The sequence below is a fragment of the Eurosta solidaginis genome, chromosome 4 (assembly GCF_040869045.1).
Source record: "Eurosta solidaginis isolate ZX-2024a chromosome 4, ASM4086904v1, whole genome shotgun sequence".
Lineage (NCBI taxonomy): Eukaryota > Metazoa > Arthropoda > Insecta > Diptera > Tephritidae > Eurosta > Eurosta solidaginis.
In genome coordinates, this window is record NC_090322.1 from 20,712,409 (window position 1) to 20,731,502 (window position 19,094).

At 35.9% G+C, this 19,094-nt stretch overlaps 1 protein-coding gene and 1 long non-coding RNA gene across 3 annotated transcripts in view; both read right to left on the minus strand.

Moving 5' to 3' along the window:
* Positions 1-19,094, minus strand: part of LOC137248423 (uncharacterized) — a 396,800-nt gene that overhangs the window by 229,391 nt on the left and 148,315 nt on the right. Inside the window, exons 13-16 of the mRNA XM_067779361.1 lie at positions 15,763-15,806; positions 15,496-15,657; positions 1,336-2,392; positions 538-883 (exon numbers count right to left, since the gene is read on the minus strand). Of these exons, the coding sequence (XP_067635462.1) occupies positions 538-883; positions 1,336-2,392; positions 15,496-15,657; positions 15,763-15,806 (1,609 nt within the window). The remainder of the gene's footprint in view (positions 1-537; positions 884-1,335; positions 2,393-15,495; positions 15,658-15,762; positions 15,807-19,094) is intronic.
* LOC137249270 (uncharacterized) lies at positions 16,063-17,753 on the minus strand. 2 transcript variants are annotated; one of them, XR_010952316.1, is made up of 4 exons: positions 17,359-17,753; positions 16,864-17,297; positions 16,653-16,797; positions 16,063-16,599 (listed from the first exon to the last, which is right to left on the minus strand). It is a non-coding gene; the product is annotated as an uncharacterized lncRNA (long non-coding RNA). The 2 variants fall into 2 exon arrangements; XR_010952315.1 differs by having other exon boundaries at positions 16,864-17,753.

Consider the following 19,094-nt stretch of genomic DNA (forward strand, 5'->3'; position numbering starts at 1 on the left):
AGGTGATTGCCCTATTGATAGAAAGTGATCATTGAAAAGGTTTGCCACTGTTGGAGGATCAGAAAAGCTCACGCTACCATCACATAAAACAATTGATGTATTATTAGCTTTACAACTGCGATTCAGAAGACCGTTAATGATATTCCATTCCTTCTTTGGATTGCCATAGGAAGACCTAAACTCATTTCGATAGAAATTATCACGCTCCACGTGTACTTCTTTTTTCAGTTCTCTACATAATTTCATATACCTGCTGCGAAGATTTGCGTTTGATGGGTGGTTTTTACACTTTTTTCCAAGCTTGTTTTTTAGATGAATTTTTTTGAGCAACTTTTTGCTAATCCATGGTTTTAACTTATAATCAGATCTGCGAGGGATAAAAGAAAAGCTAGCAGACTTAATGTGTATGTTAAAAATGTTCAGAAAAATATTAAATGCCTTGGATACGTCTTTTTCAGAGTAACATTCATAACATGACTCAAATCGCAATAGTTCGTTTAGAGCGTCAAAATTTATTTGCGTTAAACAAGAACTAACCTTTTTATTATTGTTTTTTGCACAGGCCTTGCTTAGTAGTACACCAGACATAGTGTGATCTGTTATTCCGACATCAAGATTTAGGCTACGCAAACTACTGAGAAAATGATTACTAACACGACAGAAAACGTGATCCAAGCAGCTTCCAGACATACTACGGGTTGGTTCATTTAAATACGATGTTAGACCATGACCAGCCACTAGATTTAGGAAACTATCTATGGTAGGATTAGCGTTAAGAATATCTAAATTAAAGTCACCTAAGATGACAATATTGGCTGAATTTTCACTACGGAGAAGATTTGAGAACTCTTCCACAAATATCTGAACAGGTATCGCATGTAGCCTGTAAACACATATAAAAGTAAAGACTGCACCGGAAATACTTATTGAAACTTTTAGGATGTCAGCACTTGTGAGATTGCATTCAAAATAATCACACTCATACATATCCCGAACAAAAACTCCAACACCACCTGCAGAATAACTGTCATTAGTGTTCGCGAAAAAATTATAACCAGGTATAGTGAAATCATGAATTTCGTGGGAGTATATCCAGATTTCAGACAAAAGTATTACGTCGGGATAGTTTTTAAACATCTCTAGATTGCATAACAATAAATCAAAATTTTGCCGAAGACTACGTATGTTTTGATGAATAGCAACAAACGAATCCGTAGAATTATACATCAAATCAAGATCATTAATAGGGCTGATTATAGCGAGGTTGTTTATGTATAAAATATTTGAGAAAGCCATTTGAAATATGCAAGTATTAAATAATAATTAGAAAACTACGTTACTTTTGACAAATCGTCAAAAGTACTAAGAATAACAACGTCGCTATTATCAGTCTTTTTCATCATTATTCTACCATGATTTATCCACAGGTACTTATAATTTTGTGCTTTTTTTGTTTTCTTCGCTACTGTAAGCAGCGCTCTGTTGGTGCTTTTCTGTCCATCACCAAAAAGCTGAGAAGTTAATTTCCCCTTTTCTCTCCGTTTTTGGGACATAACTTTACTCTTCAACTCAGTAGAGGCAAAATGAATACGGAGCACGTTTGTTTGCTTGAATTTTTTGATGTAGCACTTGCTTATCTCTTCTGGAGAAACAGATAAGTTCAAAGCAGCGCCTAAAATTTGCTTTGTGCATTCATTCGCATTATCACTTGTTAGCGCTGGTACACCAATAATATCGACTGCACTGCTTAGTAGTTGTTGTTCACGCCAATTTAGTACACTTTCAAGCCTCGATACTCTCTCGCTCAGTTTGTGATTTTCCTCTTTGAGTTGTTTCACCGTGCTTAGAAACTCGGTATTCACTTTCTTTAGACTCACAATTTCGTCATAAAGCAACTGCAAAGTTATTTCCTTTGTATTTATGTCGCCATCAATATGTATTTGCTGTGACAGCTGGATTGATTCCGTTTCGTATGCGTTTGTGTTGTTGTTATTTACGACATTGCTTCGTTCACTTGCACTTGCACGTATATTGTCACGGTTATTGCTGGGTATCTTGTGTGTTTGCTGTTTTTGGCTGCTGTTGGTGGTTATTTTTGGTTTGCTAAGTGCTGTTGTTGCCGATTTTGTGGTCGCACCGCTCGATACGGACGCAGCAGATGCGTCCGCTATATCACCCGAACAGAGCCCAGAGGCAGCACCAGGTAATGGCTGTTGATGTAGCGATTTACGGCGCAGAACAATGCACGGCTCACATCTATGCTTTATATTGTTCAATTTCATAAAATCGAGATCAGCGGCTGTGACTTTGGCACAAGAAACATGAAAAAAACCACCACAATCTACACACGCGACTTTAGCCACCTTCGTGCGATCGATTTTGGTGTTACAAGCTGAACATTGCATTTTGTTAGTGTTCAAAAAGAAAGAAAACGAAATAAAACGTATAAACAAATGCGCGCACCCCACGACACATCAGCTCAGTCAGAATTGGGAAGGCCCTCTCCGAGCCGTTCGAAACTAAAAGAGGTTTCAGACAGGGTGACTATCGTGCGATTTCCTTTATTTGATGCGGGAGAAAATTATACTAGCGGCAGAACTTAACCGCTCTGGAACAATATTCTATAAAAGCGTGCAATTACTGGCATATGCTGATGAAATTGATATCATCGCTTAAACACCCGCACCGTTAGTTCTGCTTACTCCAAACTGGAAAAAGAAGCGGTAAACATGGGTTTGATGGTGAATGACGACAAAACGAAGTAACTGCTGTCATCGAGCAGAGTCGGGTACCAGCATCAACACTAGCAACAAAATCAGCTCCGAAATCCAGCGAAGAATCACTCTTGCCAATAAATGCTACTTTGGACTAAGTAGTCTTCTATTGGCAAACGAAAATCATACTCTACAAGTCACTTATCGTACCCGTCCTGCTATATGGGGCAGAAGCATGGACCATGACAAGATCAGATGAAGCGGCTCTGGGAGAGAAAAGTTCTTCGAAAGATTTATGGACCTCTAAACGTTGGCGATGGCGAGCACCGAAGAAGATTTAACGATGAGCTGTACGAGCTATGCGCAGACATCAACATACTCCAGTGAATTAAAACGCAGCGGCCCGCCTATGGAAGCAAAAGTAGAGGGCGGCCCCACTCCGATGGAAGGACCAGGTCGAAAACGATTTAAACTCCCTTGGTGTGACCAATTGGTGCCGGTTGGCAGAGAGGAGCGACTGGCGCGCCTTGTTGGACGGCCATAACCGTTTAAACGGTTAAGCGCCAATTAAGTAAGTAAGTAAGCAGTGTGAATTCAGGATTGCATATCGTAGCTTTCCCAATTAAAATAATTACAACAAAACAAAAGGCTTCAAGGAAAAACGTTTCATGTAATAGAGTTAAATGAAGAAAAAATTTTGAAGGGGATTGAATTATTCCCCGTTTTCCTTACTTCGTAAAAGCAACCCGTCCAGATTTTTCAATGTGTCAAAGATCTGTCATCATTGAAGAACAAACCTTTAGTAATTGAATCATGATATTAGGGTTTTTTTATGAAAAACATAATATCAAAACAAAAAATTAAAAACTGAGAGCGGTGAGAAATTTAAAAAATGTTTAAACGTCATTTCGGCTCTCACCGGTTTTACGTTGTTATATTTGTATCGTGCTTCGGCAATGACCGAAAAGTATTCAGAGCTGTTTATGTCTTCGGCATTACTTTTCAGCTAACTACGATTCAACTAAACGAAAGAGTAAGTTAGCCTATTTCCATCTGTAATACATAACTGTTATAATAAAAATATTTCCAATCTTCAGTACATCACATTCAGCTGAAAGCCAACCTCAAGTGGCTTTTATTCTGGTTGCGTGAAATCAGTTCGCCACACGTTACATTTATTTGTCTTTTTTTTTGGCAGTTTTTTCTAGAAACTGCTAGAGCCCAAAACAATATCTGAAATTTGGCGTCAGAAGCATGATTCAATTATGACATAATTCATTACCACTTCGTCATCCCTTTCCCATAGCAAGAGTTCTCAACGTTCGTGCAAAAGCATACAAAATTAATAGTAAATCCGTTTTGTGTATCATTGAATGTGTTATTAGAATCGCTGAATTATTTTTAATTTCTTAATTGATTATCACTGCTCTCAGAATGGACGTGATTTCGAGCAGCTGCGTTCCAACCAACTGTCCAAATTACTGTTTTCGATAAATTAACGCAATAAGTACGAGCTTTGTGTAATCCTTATAATACTCCTTGTCTTTCTGTACTGTGTAGCATACGGTTTATCTGAAAGACAACGTTATGTATAAGGTTTATAACTCATCTATATATATATGTATATAAAAATGAATGTGCGTTTTTGTGAGGCTTATAGAATCAAAAACTATACATCAATATAGCTAAACCATTATACAAACTTTTTCATCGAGTCTTGAGAATGGTTTAGGAACAGGCCCGAGACCCCTGGATGACTAGGGTCTCGAGATATAGGCCAAAACGTGGACCGGTTACCCCTAGAATGTGTTTAGAGAATATGGATTACAAATGAAAGCTGTTGATGAGTGCTTTAGTTGAGGGTAATTTTCATACCCCTGGATGACTAGGATCTCGGGATATAGGCCAAAACGTGGGCCCGTGAACGCCTAGACAGCGTTTTTACATTACGGGTATCAAATTGAAGCTGTTGATGTGTGATTTAGTACAGAGTAAGTTTTATACCGCTGGGTGACTAGGGTCTCGAGATATAGGCCAAAACGTGGACCCGGATACCCCTAGAATGTGTGTGTAATATGGATATCAAATTAAAGCTGTATGCTGAGAGCTTTAACGTAATTTTCATTGTGATATTCGATTTAGTCGCATCAACCTGTCAAAACTGATAAATATGCATGCGAAGCCGAAATAAAGACATGCATTAATAATACCCACATACCTATTTACAAATTTGTCTATATTAGTATTTACGATCCTTTTTTCCAGGAGGTAAATCAGAGACTGACTGGGATTGGGATTAGGACTAGGACTGGGACTGATGCTCGGAGTGGGACTGGTACTGGGACTCGGAATGGGACTGGAACAAAATACATACCACCCTCTGGGACTGGCAATAAGGGACGAAGAAGAATGAGAAGAAAACAGACAAAGAGGAAAGAGATAGAATGAGACGAAGATAGAGATAGATGAAGCGAAAAAGACGGAGTGTGGAGTGAATAAAAGGATTAGGAAAAAGTGAAGAGGAACGAAGGGCAAAATTAGACGGAAAAAGCTTATTAAAATATATGCAGATAGACCAAATTTAGGGCAGAACAACGTCTGCCGGGTCTGCTAGTTTAAAATAAAGCTCACATAAGGAATTATTAGAAGTCATTAGTAAGAAAATAACTACCTTATTAGAAGGCTTTTACATAAGGAGATAAAGATACCACATTTGTATTACGAGCTTTTATATAAGGATATAACCCACTAAAACTCAAGCTTACATAAGGCGTTATTATACGATTGAGTAAAACAATCTGATTAGAATAAATATAGATTTCCATAAATCAAAATGATCCGGGTGAAAAAGAAATTATTTTAACCATGTGAACCCGATCACTTGAGTAAATTTTAAGATATCTTGTTGACATTTTATATGTGGATTCCTTGGCACTCATCTATCATAGCTATTTAAAATGAGCGACATCAGACAATACCCATGCCCACTTTTTATGTATATACATTTTAGAAAACGTGGAACACGTGATACTTATCTCTAATTAAAATATTCAATAAAGGGCGTAGCGCGCATTTTTAAAATATTATTGGTCATAACTCAAAAAGGGTTTAAGTTGCCATTACAAAACTTGGTAAACTACTTCCTTGTCTTAGGGAATGAGTCTGGAAAAATTAACGAAGTTGGTAAAGGGCCACGCGCCATTTTATATAGAAGAGATTTAAAGAGACCGTTAAAGGATATAAAAGCCTATATATCTGCAAAAAATACTTCTACAGTGTATTTATTCCATGAGTATTCACAAAATTCACAAAATTGGAAATTTCCTCTTTTTTCCCCAAGCTCTTTCTTACGTTTCGAGAGCCATAAGTAGAAGACCAGTTAAAGGGCGAATTAATGGTGACTTATAACCATAAAGCCATAACCAGATAAATCAGCTGATCGAACCTACGTTATGGAAAGGAATGTTATCGATTAATGGTGCCATACCATAACGCTAACCCCATAGCCAATCAATTGGTTTTTGGTTTCTCGCCATATCCATAACCTAAAAATATTTGAGTTGGTGAATTTAATAACTTTTTTTTAGATTTTCTTCATTGTTTTGGATACGTTATGACTAAGATACTTATTTTTTGTGGAATATGTTTGTAATTTTTTGCGTTTTCATCATTTTTATGAAATTTTCACGATTTTTAGGTTAAGGCACCATTAATCGATCACATTGAGATGGTTATGGATATGGGTATGGTTACGACTATGGCGTTAGGGTTAAGGAAGTTTAATTTGGCTTTAAGTCTCTTGACAAACTTCGATACACATATTTTCCTCATAACAAGTGATAGAACTTTAAAAAAAGTATCGATACCGGTACTCATTTAAAATACTCGGATCAAAGTATCGACTCTAGTGCTCATACTCAGTAAAAGGTATCGAGTATACTCGATCCATGTGAGTACTTCGGGATTTCTACCAAAAGTAAAGAAACTCTTTTCTAAGACGAGATCGTAGATTTCGAATTTAGGAGAAAACGGGTAAGGAAGTTTAAGGTTGGGTAAAACCGAACATTATATACCCAGTTGTCTGTTACATATATTTTAAGAATACGTTTAAAGAGAAACGTCACGAACGAAATGATTTAAAAGAAACATACATATTCAAATATCGTGTTCCGTAAGAGGCTATACAACATTTGCTATATTTAAAAATGACTTAGGTATGTACTGTATAATGCTTTATTTTTATTAATATAAATATTAACAGAAATGATTCAAAAGAAAATATTATATGTATGTATCTTGATGATGTAAAATTGAATAATTATTTGAAAATTAAAATATCAGTATTGAAAAATAAAATATTGATAAAACATATTGTGCCGAACATTAGCATAACTAAGTGATACTCACATCACTAAGCGCTTATTAAATAAAGGCACAACAACAATAATAAAGCAAGCTACCACTCTGACACTCGTACGTAAACAAATCAATCATCATGTACACATATACATACAAGGTAGCAGAGAGATACTCACAAACGCATGTCATCATCAGCCGAAGTAGTACTCACATATACACACGCATATGGATACAAACTACAAATATACATGTATATAGCTGATAACTAAGCATGAAGTTCACGAAATTACTAGACCTTAGTAGAAATGGGTGAACGAGGAAACCGAGAGTATAAAAGCAGCGAAAGCTGAGTAGTAAGCAAGCAGTTTGACTTAAGCAGGATATCAGTTGCGAAGTGAAGTTTAATTGCCAAGTACTCTTAGAATGAACATTTCTAAAATTTTTACGTAATTTACCCAAAATTTCATTTGCCGATGACTTTTCAGATGGTGGAACAATAAGCTCACCAGGCAACCGTAAATTTTGTCCAAGAATCGATGTAGCCGAAATTCTTCTTTAAATGTTGATCGCAAGCCTAACAGTATTAGAGGTAGCTCACCATACCAATATCTGGTTATATGTGAAGCCATTAAAGAAGATTTCAATTGTCTATGAAATCGCTCTACAATGCCATTCGCTTGAGGATGATAAGCTGACGTTGTAATTTGATGGCTGCCTAACAACCGAGGTATATATTCACGTAAACATTTATTTGCAGTTGCTTCTGCAGAAATTTCCCGTAATCCGTATGCTTCTGGTCAACGTGTGAGTCTATCGATAATAGTTAGTGATACCCCTTTGAAATAGGTAAAGGCATTGAAATTTTACTAACTGGTGACTTCGTATGTCGATAAACTTTCGATTTTTGACAACTAATACATTCTTTCGACCATCTATTAATTTCTTTATTCATGTTTGGCCAAAAATATTTTTTTTTATAATTAATCACACCATATACTGAAATTTAAAACAGGAATTTTAACTAATTTTAAATTTTGAAATGATTGATGAGATAAAAGATTGTTTAGTTCATCATCTATCTTGTTGGATAGTTTTTGAAAATTTTCACAAATCAAAGATATTGTCTTAACCAAATTAGTAATAATAACATCATAGTACAGGTTTACAAGTATGATATGTATGGGAAGGAAACAATTCCTTTATCTTTCTAACACACTGCAGTTTGACACTTCGGTCAGTGTCAAACTATTGTGGAACTCAATGGAACCTGCGTGGAACATGCGTTTGACTCTGAACGAAGTGTCTAAATTACCGGTGCTGCTGTCGTGGAAAGCGATACAGGGAAACAAAAACGGAGCGGAATTTCAGATATGGGTTGATGTGATGGTAAATTTTTTTGAACGAATTTAGTATGAAAATGTTGTGTACTTACCTATATGGGTCCTACAGAAAATTATACAAAAGTCTTGAATTGGGGTATCTGAGGACGCGTACTTATTCCAGTATTAGGAATACAAACACGGGTGCTAAGTTTTTCTACCCGTTCAAAAGTTCTCCGCGAAAAACAGTTTGAAACCGAGGTCGACTGCAATAACCCGTCCAAAAATGTGGAAAGGGAAATGAAAATACGCGTTTTGTCCTGTTATCAATAGTCCAAAGAGAAAAAGTATTCGAACTATTGCAAGCGAGGCAAAAACGCGTCTATTAATACCTCCCCCGATGGTTTTGGTCGTGTTTTAGCAATCGTCCCCGGCAATAAAGTATCACAATTCGTTAATTAAAATTGTCCAAAATATATGGATTTTAAAGAGAGATGTAATTAAGTGCTCGTTTGAAAGTAAATAAGGACATTTCTTTGTAATATAACAAGAACAATTTTACGCAGTTTTCGATAGCAGCTACTACACTTTTTTTGGTCCTAAGAAGTACAACAGTGCCAAATAGCATCCACAAAAAAAAAAACGAACAAGAACAAGCATTTTATCAGGTGAGCGTGGCTGTGTATGTGCGTGCTGCTACATTTCCTACTTGTAGAACTTTAGAATGAATAGAATTTTCTACTTTTGAATTTTGAGAACTATTTATCAAAGCGATTAAATTTTTGCTGATAATTTCCAACACTGTTGTTGCAAAAACACAAATGTTACGTTTTCTTTATTTTTATAATTTTCGCATAAAAGAAATATGATTTTGATCTGTCGATTTCTTTTTGTTTGTTAATTAACGTAGCTTAACGTTGTAGCTATAATGCATTTAAGCCTTTACGCAAAAGCGACGGCGGCTGATGTTGTCAGTGTTATTTATGCTGGTTGGGCTCTTGTATGTCTAAAATGTTGAACGTCATTTGTGATTTTGAATTGCGAAGTCGAGTTTATGTTGAATTACACTGGTCAACAAGATTTTTGTACGTGGGTCGTGCGTATATTTTTTTATTGCTTTTGCACCCAGAAATAAGATTATGAACATAAAAAAGTTTTTGATTTGGTTTTGTTCGATAAAAATGAGAAAAACGAAAAACATGAAAATTCATTAAAATTTGACATAGATTTGATTTATTCTAGTATAGTAAAAATCAATTTAAGATTTACTCTTATAAATTTAGTTTTAGAATACAGTTTAAATGTTTAAAAATGCGTTTTCCTGCTTTTCCTGCCATATTCGGTAACATTTTCTCTTATTAACGTCCAAATATAGTCCCCCATCATGCTTTCCGTATACTGGCCTTGGTAGCGTTTCTCAAACTCCATTATATCTTGATGGAATCGCTCCCATATTATCTTTGAATTTATCCAGATGTGAATGTAGCATGTGCATCTTTAGCGACATTCTACATCCGATGGCGGAAAAATTCGTAATCTTGCCAGTTATCAGCTCATCATAATTTTCATCCCTATCATTTCCAAGAAAGCCATGAACTACTGCCTTAAAACTGTTCCACGCTAGTTTCTCCTCATTGCTAAGTAGGTCCGGGAAAATATCGCAGTTCATAATTTTTTTTATTTGAGGGCCAACAAAGACTCTAGCTTTAATTTTCGCCTCTGACAGTTTTGGAAATAAAGTCTGCAAATATTTGAAAGCTTTAGACTCAATATTAAGAGCCTTCACAAATTGTTTAATAAGGCCCAATTTAATATGCAATGGCGGCATCAATATATTTTTAGGATCGACAATTGCTTCATGTTTAATATTAAATCTTCCCACTCCATACTCAGTACGTTCAGGCCAATGTTTCTGGCTATAGTGAGCGGCATCATTTCTGCTATCCCATAGGCAAAGATAACAGGAGTGTTTGGTATATCCACCTTGCATTCCAGTAAAAAAACAAACCATCTTGAAGTCTCCAATAACTTCCCACTTGTATTCCGTATATTTGATTGCAGTTAATAGTGTTTTAATACTGTCATAATTTTCTTTGAGATGTATGGAATGTGCCAGTGGAATTTGTTCCCATTGTGTAGTAGAACTGCTTTTAGACTTTTGGTTGAGCTGTCGATAAAGAGGCGCCATTCATTTGTATTACAAGGAATACCAATTGCTTCAAATAAACCTTTCACGTCATTGCAAAAACAGAGCCCATCTTCCTTACTGTAGAAACAAGAAAATTCTTCATGACGCTTTCTTTGCCAAGATATTCGAACATCAGAAGTAAGTAAATTTCGTTGTTTAAGCCGCGATGCTAATAACTCTGCTTTGTCTTTTGATAGATTTAAGTCTCTTATTAAGTCATTGAGATCTTCAGAGTTGATGAGATGTGGTATTTCTGGTTCAAATTGAGGAACAAATTCGGAATGTACGGATGCAGATGAACTCGGTGTTTGAAAGCTGCCTTGAGGGAATAGTTGCTTTTCCAACACAGGTGGATAAGGTACAGGATTTTGTTCCGAATGTGGTACTGGAGCGGATGTCGATGGTAGTTCCGGATATATTGTTTTCCTTAAACGTTTCCCTTTCAGTGGTTTCACTACACAAAAATAGCAATCAGTGTCATGATTACTCGGTTTCCTCCAAATCCTCGGCACTGCGAACTTCATGGCTCTTTTCTCACCCTGGTACCAAAGTATAATAAAACGTAAAGCATTTCATAACAATTTCAGTTATTATGTAATTATATATATGTAGATATATGTATATATATATGAAACAGTTAGCACAATAAAAAAGAGAAAATAAACTTACGCTCCAGAATGCTTCTGCAAGAGTTACATGAAACATGTGGAGCCCATCTTTTGTCCTGGTTTTTAACAGGTTTACCGAAGTAGGCTAGGTAGGTCTCGCAAATCCTTGTGTTTTGTAGTTAAATCAAACTTTTTTTGTCTTCTTTTAATACATTCGTCACATATATAGCAAAACGAATTAGCCGCTCGTTTACAACTTCTCGAAGACATCATTCCTCTGTGATATGCAAAAACATAGTGTCGCCCACAACGAGTGACCCAAGAAACTACAGCTTCTTAAAAAAAATTTTACTTACAAAAACGCTATGAGGTAGCTGGCATGCTCAATTGCTAGGCCTGCCAATCCGTCAGTTTCGATGAGGTTCTTAATATGTACTTAACGAATTGCCAAATCTACCTAAAATCATGTGTATCTGGGACCTTTTATCTCCTTTTTACTGTTTCTCAACCAAATTTTTTTGGTTTTTTTTAAGATGAGTATGTTGTGCTTTAAGTAGATCTTTTTTTGATGCATCGCTGCACCGAAATAGCGCGAAAGGACCTACATTAGCCTGGTGCAAAAATGCAAAATTTTCAAATCGCTATAACTTCTACAAAACCAAATATTTTTGATTCGTAATTGCATTTTTTTTTATAGAATTGAACATAGAATCCGAATATATAGGGCAAACCCCATGTACAAAAAAAAAAATTTTTTTTTTGTTGAACTGTGTTACTAATCGTGTTAATTATTTAAAAGTAGATGCGCTTAGTGCTGTTGCATATAAAGTTTGATTGATCATGTGATGCGTTGCGTTTGGTATTTTGTTGATTTTAATATTTTAAAGCGTTTGTTTAATTCACTGATACATATACATATGTATTAATGTTTATGATTATTTAGTTAAGTGCACTTAGGCGCGTATTCAGGGGGGGGGGGTGTTTGGGGGTTCAAACGCGGCCCTCCAATTTCCGAAAATTAAAAAATATACGTCTGTACTAGAATAATTACTATATATATTCACTTTTAAAATCCCTGTTAAGAAAATAGAGTTAATAGCAATAATGAAAATGCGAAAGAATAAAATTAAATAATATTTCACACTGAGAGAAGTTATTGGTAGTCGCTCCTTTTAAAATATCGAATTTTGCAATATTTTCATGCTCAGTCATCTCATTTTCGTATGTTTCACCTGTGTAAAGCCACGTCAAAACCGCCAATGTAGTTTCATTGATCTCTGGGATTTCAACAAAGACTGCAAAGATATGTAAGAAATGTCGATACAAAAATACACTTGAGCGATTTTTCGGGATTCCGCTTCGTTTACAAGATACAGTGTTTAAAAAAAATAAGGAATATTTTAATGAAAAGTTAATAACTCACAGGCTTTTTGCAATAAATTTTTAAAAATTTTTTTTGAGAGTAGGCAAATGTTTTGTCTACAAAAAGAATATACAGGCGAGTTATTAACTTTTCACTAAAATGTTCCATTCAAAAAAAAATGTTTTCTTGCAAAAGAAGAGGAGTCTCGAAAAGTGTAATTTTGTATCGACATTACCTATACATTTTTGCTTCGTTGTTGAAATTCTAGAGATCAATTAAAAAAACATGTGCGGTTTTGACGCGGCTTTACCCACCTCTCAATAAAAATGCAATGAAAGAAATCTCTCATCAAGTAAATCAAATGAAAATATGATCAAGAATAATTTTTTTGTATTACGCCATAATAAAAAACATAGCAAAACTTTTTCAGGCATTGTTTGACAATCCCAAAGGAGGAGCGACCAAGCACGTTCATTGATGCATTAAATAATTGTTCCGTGTCTTTTTTCCCTACGGTACATCTAATATATAAAATTCTTCTGTCGCGGTATTAGAGGCTTAACTCCTCCGTAACGGCTGAACCGATTCTCATGAAATTTTGTGAGCACATTGGGTAGGTCTGATAATCGGCCAACGTCTACCTTTTTTTCGCTACGTGCATAGGGTCTTGAGATCAAAACGTGGACCCGGGCACCCCTAGAATGTGTTTATACATTATGGATATCAAATGAAAGCTGTTGATGAGTGCATTAGTACAGGATAATTTTTATACCCCTGGGTGACTAGGGTCTCGAGATAAAAGCCAAAACGTGGACCCGGGTACCCCTAGAATGTGTTTATACAATATGGATATCAAATGAAAGCTGTTGCTGAGAGCTCTAAAGTAATTTTCATTGTGATATTCGATTTAGTCGCATCAACCTGGCAAAACTGATTGATAAATATGCATGCGAAGCCGAAATAGAGACATGAATTAATAATACCCACATACCTATTTACATACGTCCTATTCGATTTGCCTGAAATTTGGTATATAAATTTGCCTATATTAGTATTTACGATCCTTTTTTCCGAGAAGTAGACCAGATACGGACTGGGACTGGGACTGAGACTCGGAGTGGGACTGGGACTGGAACAAAAGAGATAGACTCAGAGATAGATAGAATGAGACGAAGATGGAGATAGATGAAGCGAAAAAGACGGAGGGAGGAGTAAATAAAAGGATTAGGAAAAAGTGAAGAGGGCGAGGGCAGAGTTAGACGGAAAAAGCTTTTTAAAATGTATGCAGATAGGCCAAATTTAGGGCAGAACAACGTCTGCCGGGTCTGCTAGTCGATATATAAAAATTGCTGCGACGCTTACAGTTTCCGTTGCTCCTAGCGAACGCTCTTTCTCTTCCCTTCGAAGGTTAAAAACTTATCTAAGAAATACAATGGGCCAGGTGAGGATGAATGGGCTGGCTCTAATCAACATCCACTCTACTATTGAAGGAACTCATGAAGAAATCCTAAACAAAATGGCAAAACAAACAAGAAAAATAAATATTGTTTTGTAGAAAGAAAGAAAAATTTCAAATAAATAAAAGTAGAAATATTTAGTATGTAAAAATATAAATATGTGTATATTTACAGGTAATTATTATTTACTGACACTTTGGCCAAACAACCCCCTCCCCCGAAATTTTTTCTGGCTACGCGCCTGAGTGCACTGGTTTAGAGTTTAATGCTTATTCAACATCGGGTGGCAAAATCCTGAGCCAGATAAATTATTTTGCATGTAAATACAACAACAACGATTTGAGCCAGATAAATCCAGATAGAAGTCTGGTTCAATTTGTGAGCCAGATAATTTGTTAATTACTTCCTTTTAGGTTGGCAACGCGGCCTTTAATATACCTACTTTTTCAAAAATAGATGTCGCTGCTTAGCCTTTCGCCGTATGAGTTAAATGAAAAACAGCGGCGACATCTGCCTATCACATTTCACGTGTAGAAAATTTCATGACATCTGCTTCTCAAATCTCTCAATGATCCAGAGCATTCCCGTGAGAATTGAGCGTGAGCCGGAGCTGTAAAGCTCACTGAAAGACGGCATATGAGTTGATATGTACTAAATTCAAAAGTTGATCTATCGATAATACTCATTTTGTTTATTCTTGATATTTTACACTTAGTCTAATGCACGCACAATCATAATCACCCTTATCGCGAGTTTTATTTTCACACGAAATTATTCACAGTTTTTGTTCACCCTATCGCAAAGGGTGGCGAACAAATTTTTCATGTTCGAAAAAGATTTCGCCTTATCGGCAACTCTTTGTTCGGGCGAAATGAACAGCCGGAAAACCAAAATTTGTTCACTTATATTTTACAGGCGAACGCAGGCGAACGAAAGAAAATCAAAATGTGAGTTTAATTTTTTTTACATATTGATATTCTTATAATTGTATATACTTTTATTATTAGGACTAAATCAATAAATAATGCGCAATCAGAAATGCTACTTGAAAAAATGATGCAAAATCCCGAAATTGCACGAGGGTTTTCAAAAGAAAATCGGGAAAGTCTTGGACTTTTGGAAGCAGCTAAGTTTATGTTTAAATAGCCTTGGTCCACCCATTAAGAGTGAAGCTGAGTGGAAAAAAGTAAAACTCCTTTATTGCTAAGTATGTAAACTCAATTTTTTATGACAACGTATCTTTTTCTAGGTATGGAATGACCAAAAAAGATATGTACGGAAGAAGGCGTCAAAAAATGCTATTTACTCGAGGGGGACAGGAGGCGGGCCCAACAAAACACAAAAACTTTCGACTGCAGAAGAGGCAATATACCAACTGCTGGATTTAAAAGATTCAGTTGAAGGTATTCAAGACTCACATAGCTACGGAGTTTCTTCAAAAAAGGCCAAAATTAGTTCGCCAATAACAATAGTATCGAACATTGTACTATGCGACGGTCCTGGTTGTAGTAGCGATGACGTCCCTGGATGTAGTACGGATTTGCCTACAAGCATGGCGGACAGCGAACCTGTTGATCTTGTTGCTGCTGAACGGGAATGTCCACCAAGCGATAGCAACACTCCCCAAGCGATAGCAACACTCAGTAGACCTAAGTCCAACAAAAAATTGACAAGCACAGAGTTAATTCGCAAGGAACTACAGACTCAACAAGACCTATGTGGTAAATTGGGCGAAATTTTAGCAGAAATTAAACCAAATAACGATAGTTTGGGCCGTACACTAAATAGTATGTGCGATCTAAAAGAAAAAAAATTAGTTGAATTGAAAAAGCATAACCTGAAAATGGAAAAGTTGCGAAAACGTGAAACTGAGGAGCAAATTGAATTTAATCGACGGGCGTTAGAGTTAAAAGAATTAAAAATTGAAATTCTAAGACGAAAAACCAAAGACTGAGTTTTAAATTTTTTTAAATTTATTTTAAGCGAATTTTCAATGAATTAAATAGTTATTTATTTAGTTAAATATTTTCATTTTTATATAAATGTATATAGTTTAGTGCAATGCGGTATTTGTGTTCCTTTTTTATTCCATGAAATGAAGTATTGATGTTTGATTTTTCTAGAAATAAGTTTGATAACAACGGTACCTTAATACTTTAAAATAAAAATAATGAATGAATTTGAATTAATATTTTTTATTTAAAGAGTGTTTGTGATTTCTGTACGAATACGCTGACCTGCCACCATATAGGTACTGTTTTCTTGGCCAATATGTTGATTTTCTAATGTAGGAGTCTCGTTCAAATATCCGTTATCAGATGGCGTTGGCAAATTTGCTTGACTTTTGTGATGAATGCAAATGCTATGTAAAGCTGCGCAAACGTTAATTATTTTTATTGCCTTTGCAGGAGAATAATACAACTCTCTTGCACTTAAAAGACACCTCCACCGATTTTTAAGAACACCATTTGTTCTTTCGATTATATTTCGACAACGCGTGTGAACTTCATTAAATTTTGCCTCAGGTGATCCACTTTCTGGAGTTCTGTATAGCGTAAGTAGCCAAGGCTCTAGAGGGTACCCAGCGTCACCTGAAAACTTGTTGATTTCAATTGCATTCGTTTCATTGGTTTTAAGCTATTACCTAGTAGACGGACATTGCTGTGACTTTGCAAATAATTCTGTTCCATTTCTGATCTTAAGTCGCTTATGTTCCATATAAAGGCATCGTGGCAAGCACCAGGGTGTGTAGCATCGATAGCACGAATTCTCAGATTGCTGTCACATACCTGAAAAAATATTTATGTATATAATTTATATTTTATTTTAGCTTTAGTTATATGCACAGCACTCACCAGCATAACATTTAAACTGCATTTGCCTTTTCTATTGTAAAATTGGTGAACGTTCTTGGAAGGGGTTGCTATGTTAACGTGTTCCATCAACACATCCTTCAACTCCTGGTATTCCGAACTTTGCATAAAAATCGTGTGCAGTTTGACGTTGTTCTTCTAAAGTCGGCCAAGTTATCCATTGTGGACAAAGCAACGGTTGCAAAATGTTCAGCACCTCTGAAAGTACCTCACTGAAACAAGATTGGCTAAGACCCACCTCATGATCCTTTCCAACGCCTTTTTGATGTCCTCCCCCTGCGAAAAAACGAACACATGCGCTCAACTTTACAATTGGTGGTACTCCAAATGTTTGCTTCAATGGTGGCAAGGAGTTGGTAAGAATATCTAGCAAATATTTGAATGCCGGCTTATTTAGCCTGTAATATTGTAGAAAACTAGTTGAAGAGAAGTTAATTTGTTATTCAAAAGTGCTGAAAATAGTAATTTTTAACTTACAGTGAGTCACTTAGCCCCAAAGGGTTAGAACTGTCCCTTAATTGCCTCCGAATCGCTTTCACATTTATGTTTTCCTCGCGCTCAATCAATACCAACCTAAGTGCAATACTAAACATTTTTTATAAACTTTTTATCTCTATTTTTGCTGTATTTTAACGAAATATATGTTTGTTTACAAAATTTACGCAATTGCAAATAAATTATTTGTTCACTGCTAATTCACAATAGAGCACCAGCTGTTTCGAAGTGAACTTTTGTTCGCCCGAAACTGCCGATAGGCGGAAAAATTTCACCCGAACAAAAGAAGTGAAGGCGAACACTTTTCCGCGTGAACTTCGCGATAAGGGTGAATAGGTAAGATGTTAGTTCGAATTAATTTTTAAATGTTACTTGAGTTTTTTATTGGTTTCTTTGTATTTTTATTAAGATTATAGTACGAGTATGATGTTCTTTTATCACACAGGCAAGTCGAGTAGAAGCGACTCGTAATAAATACAAGAAATTGTGTACATCCATCAGGAGCTTATAAATTGGTTGTTTACTTGGCAATATTGCAAAAAGCGTCTACACTTTCGTTGTAAACACGCGTTGTTGTTGTTGGCTGGTAGGATCGCCAGTTGTAGAATGCTTTATTTTTTATTAATATAAATTTTAACCGAAATTATTCAAACGAAAATATTATAGGTATGTATCTTGATGATGTACAATTGAATAATTATTTGAAAATTGTTGAACGGGGTCGCCCTCGGTCGTGCTTTCGCAAGCACTTCCAGGGTATTTCTGCCATGAAAAGCTTCTCGGTAAAAGGTAATCTGAATTGCAGATGCCGTTCGGAGGCGGCATAAAATATGAACGTCTCGTCCACCCAATTCGTAAGGAAAATAAAAATAGCACGTCGCTAATTCGAAGAGAAGGTCGGCCTTAGTCTCCTCTGGTGTAAAACGACTCAAGTATTTTTTTGTGGCACTAAACGTTTTGTGGGGGGAATAACTAAATAGAAGGGGATCAGAACGCTTTTCATTTTTTTTAACTTTCGTACTTCGCACTATCATATCTCTACTGGTAGTGTTATTACGTATCATGTATATATTGCAAATTTTGTTAAGATTAAAACTTTAAGAACCTTTTTTTTAAGAAGTCGGGGTCTTTACCAGCAGCATAATGACCAAGTTGAGGTTCCTGTGAAGGTCTCAAGGGTCGGGTTATCTCGTTAGGTCCCGATCTCTTGCTAGGTTTGTAGATTCGGCCGGGAAAAGTGGTTTGATTTCAGGTATTCCACCGGTTGGAATGAATAGTGTCGAAGCTGAACTGATGGCTTAACAAGCACGTGTGATATACATAGGCTGCTGAATTGTATTCTTAAATCAAACTTTTATATGAGAAGCAACAGCTAAGCTTTCATAGCACGTTCGACTGAGGCCATGATGGAATTATAGAAGGTGGCGGATGTAAGCAGTTTCTCGCTCTAACGCCGCCATCTTGAACGCCCTTAGAAATAAGAATATGGTCGCTTTACAAAACTCCTTTTTTATTCAGAGGAAAAAATTTGTGTAAAATTATACAAATCGTTTTTTTTTTTCTGAAAAAATAAGCAACGGCATCACCTTTTTCTCAAGTTCCGTTTTGTGTCGACTTTTATATGATTCAAACGTATGACAATTCTCATTTAATAATTTTGTTTATTTGAACAAAATCGTTACAACTCGCATATTTTCTGCATTAAATGATAGTAAGAT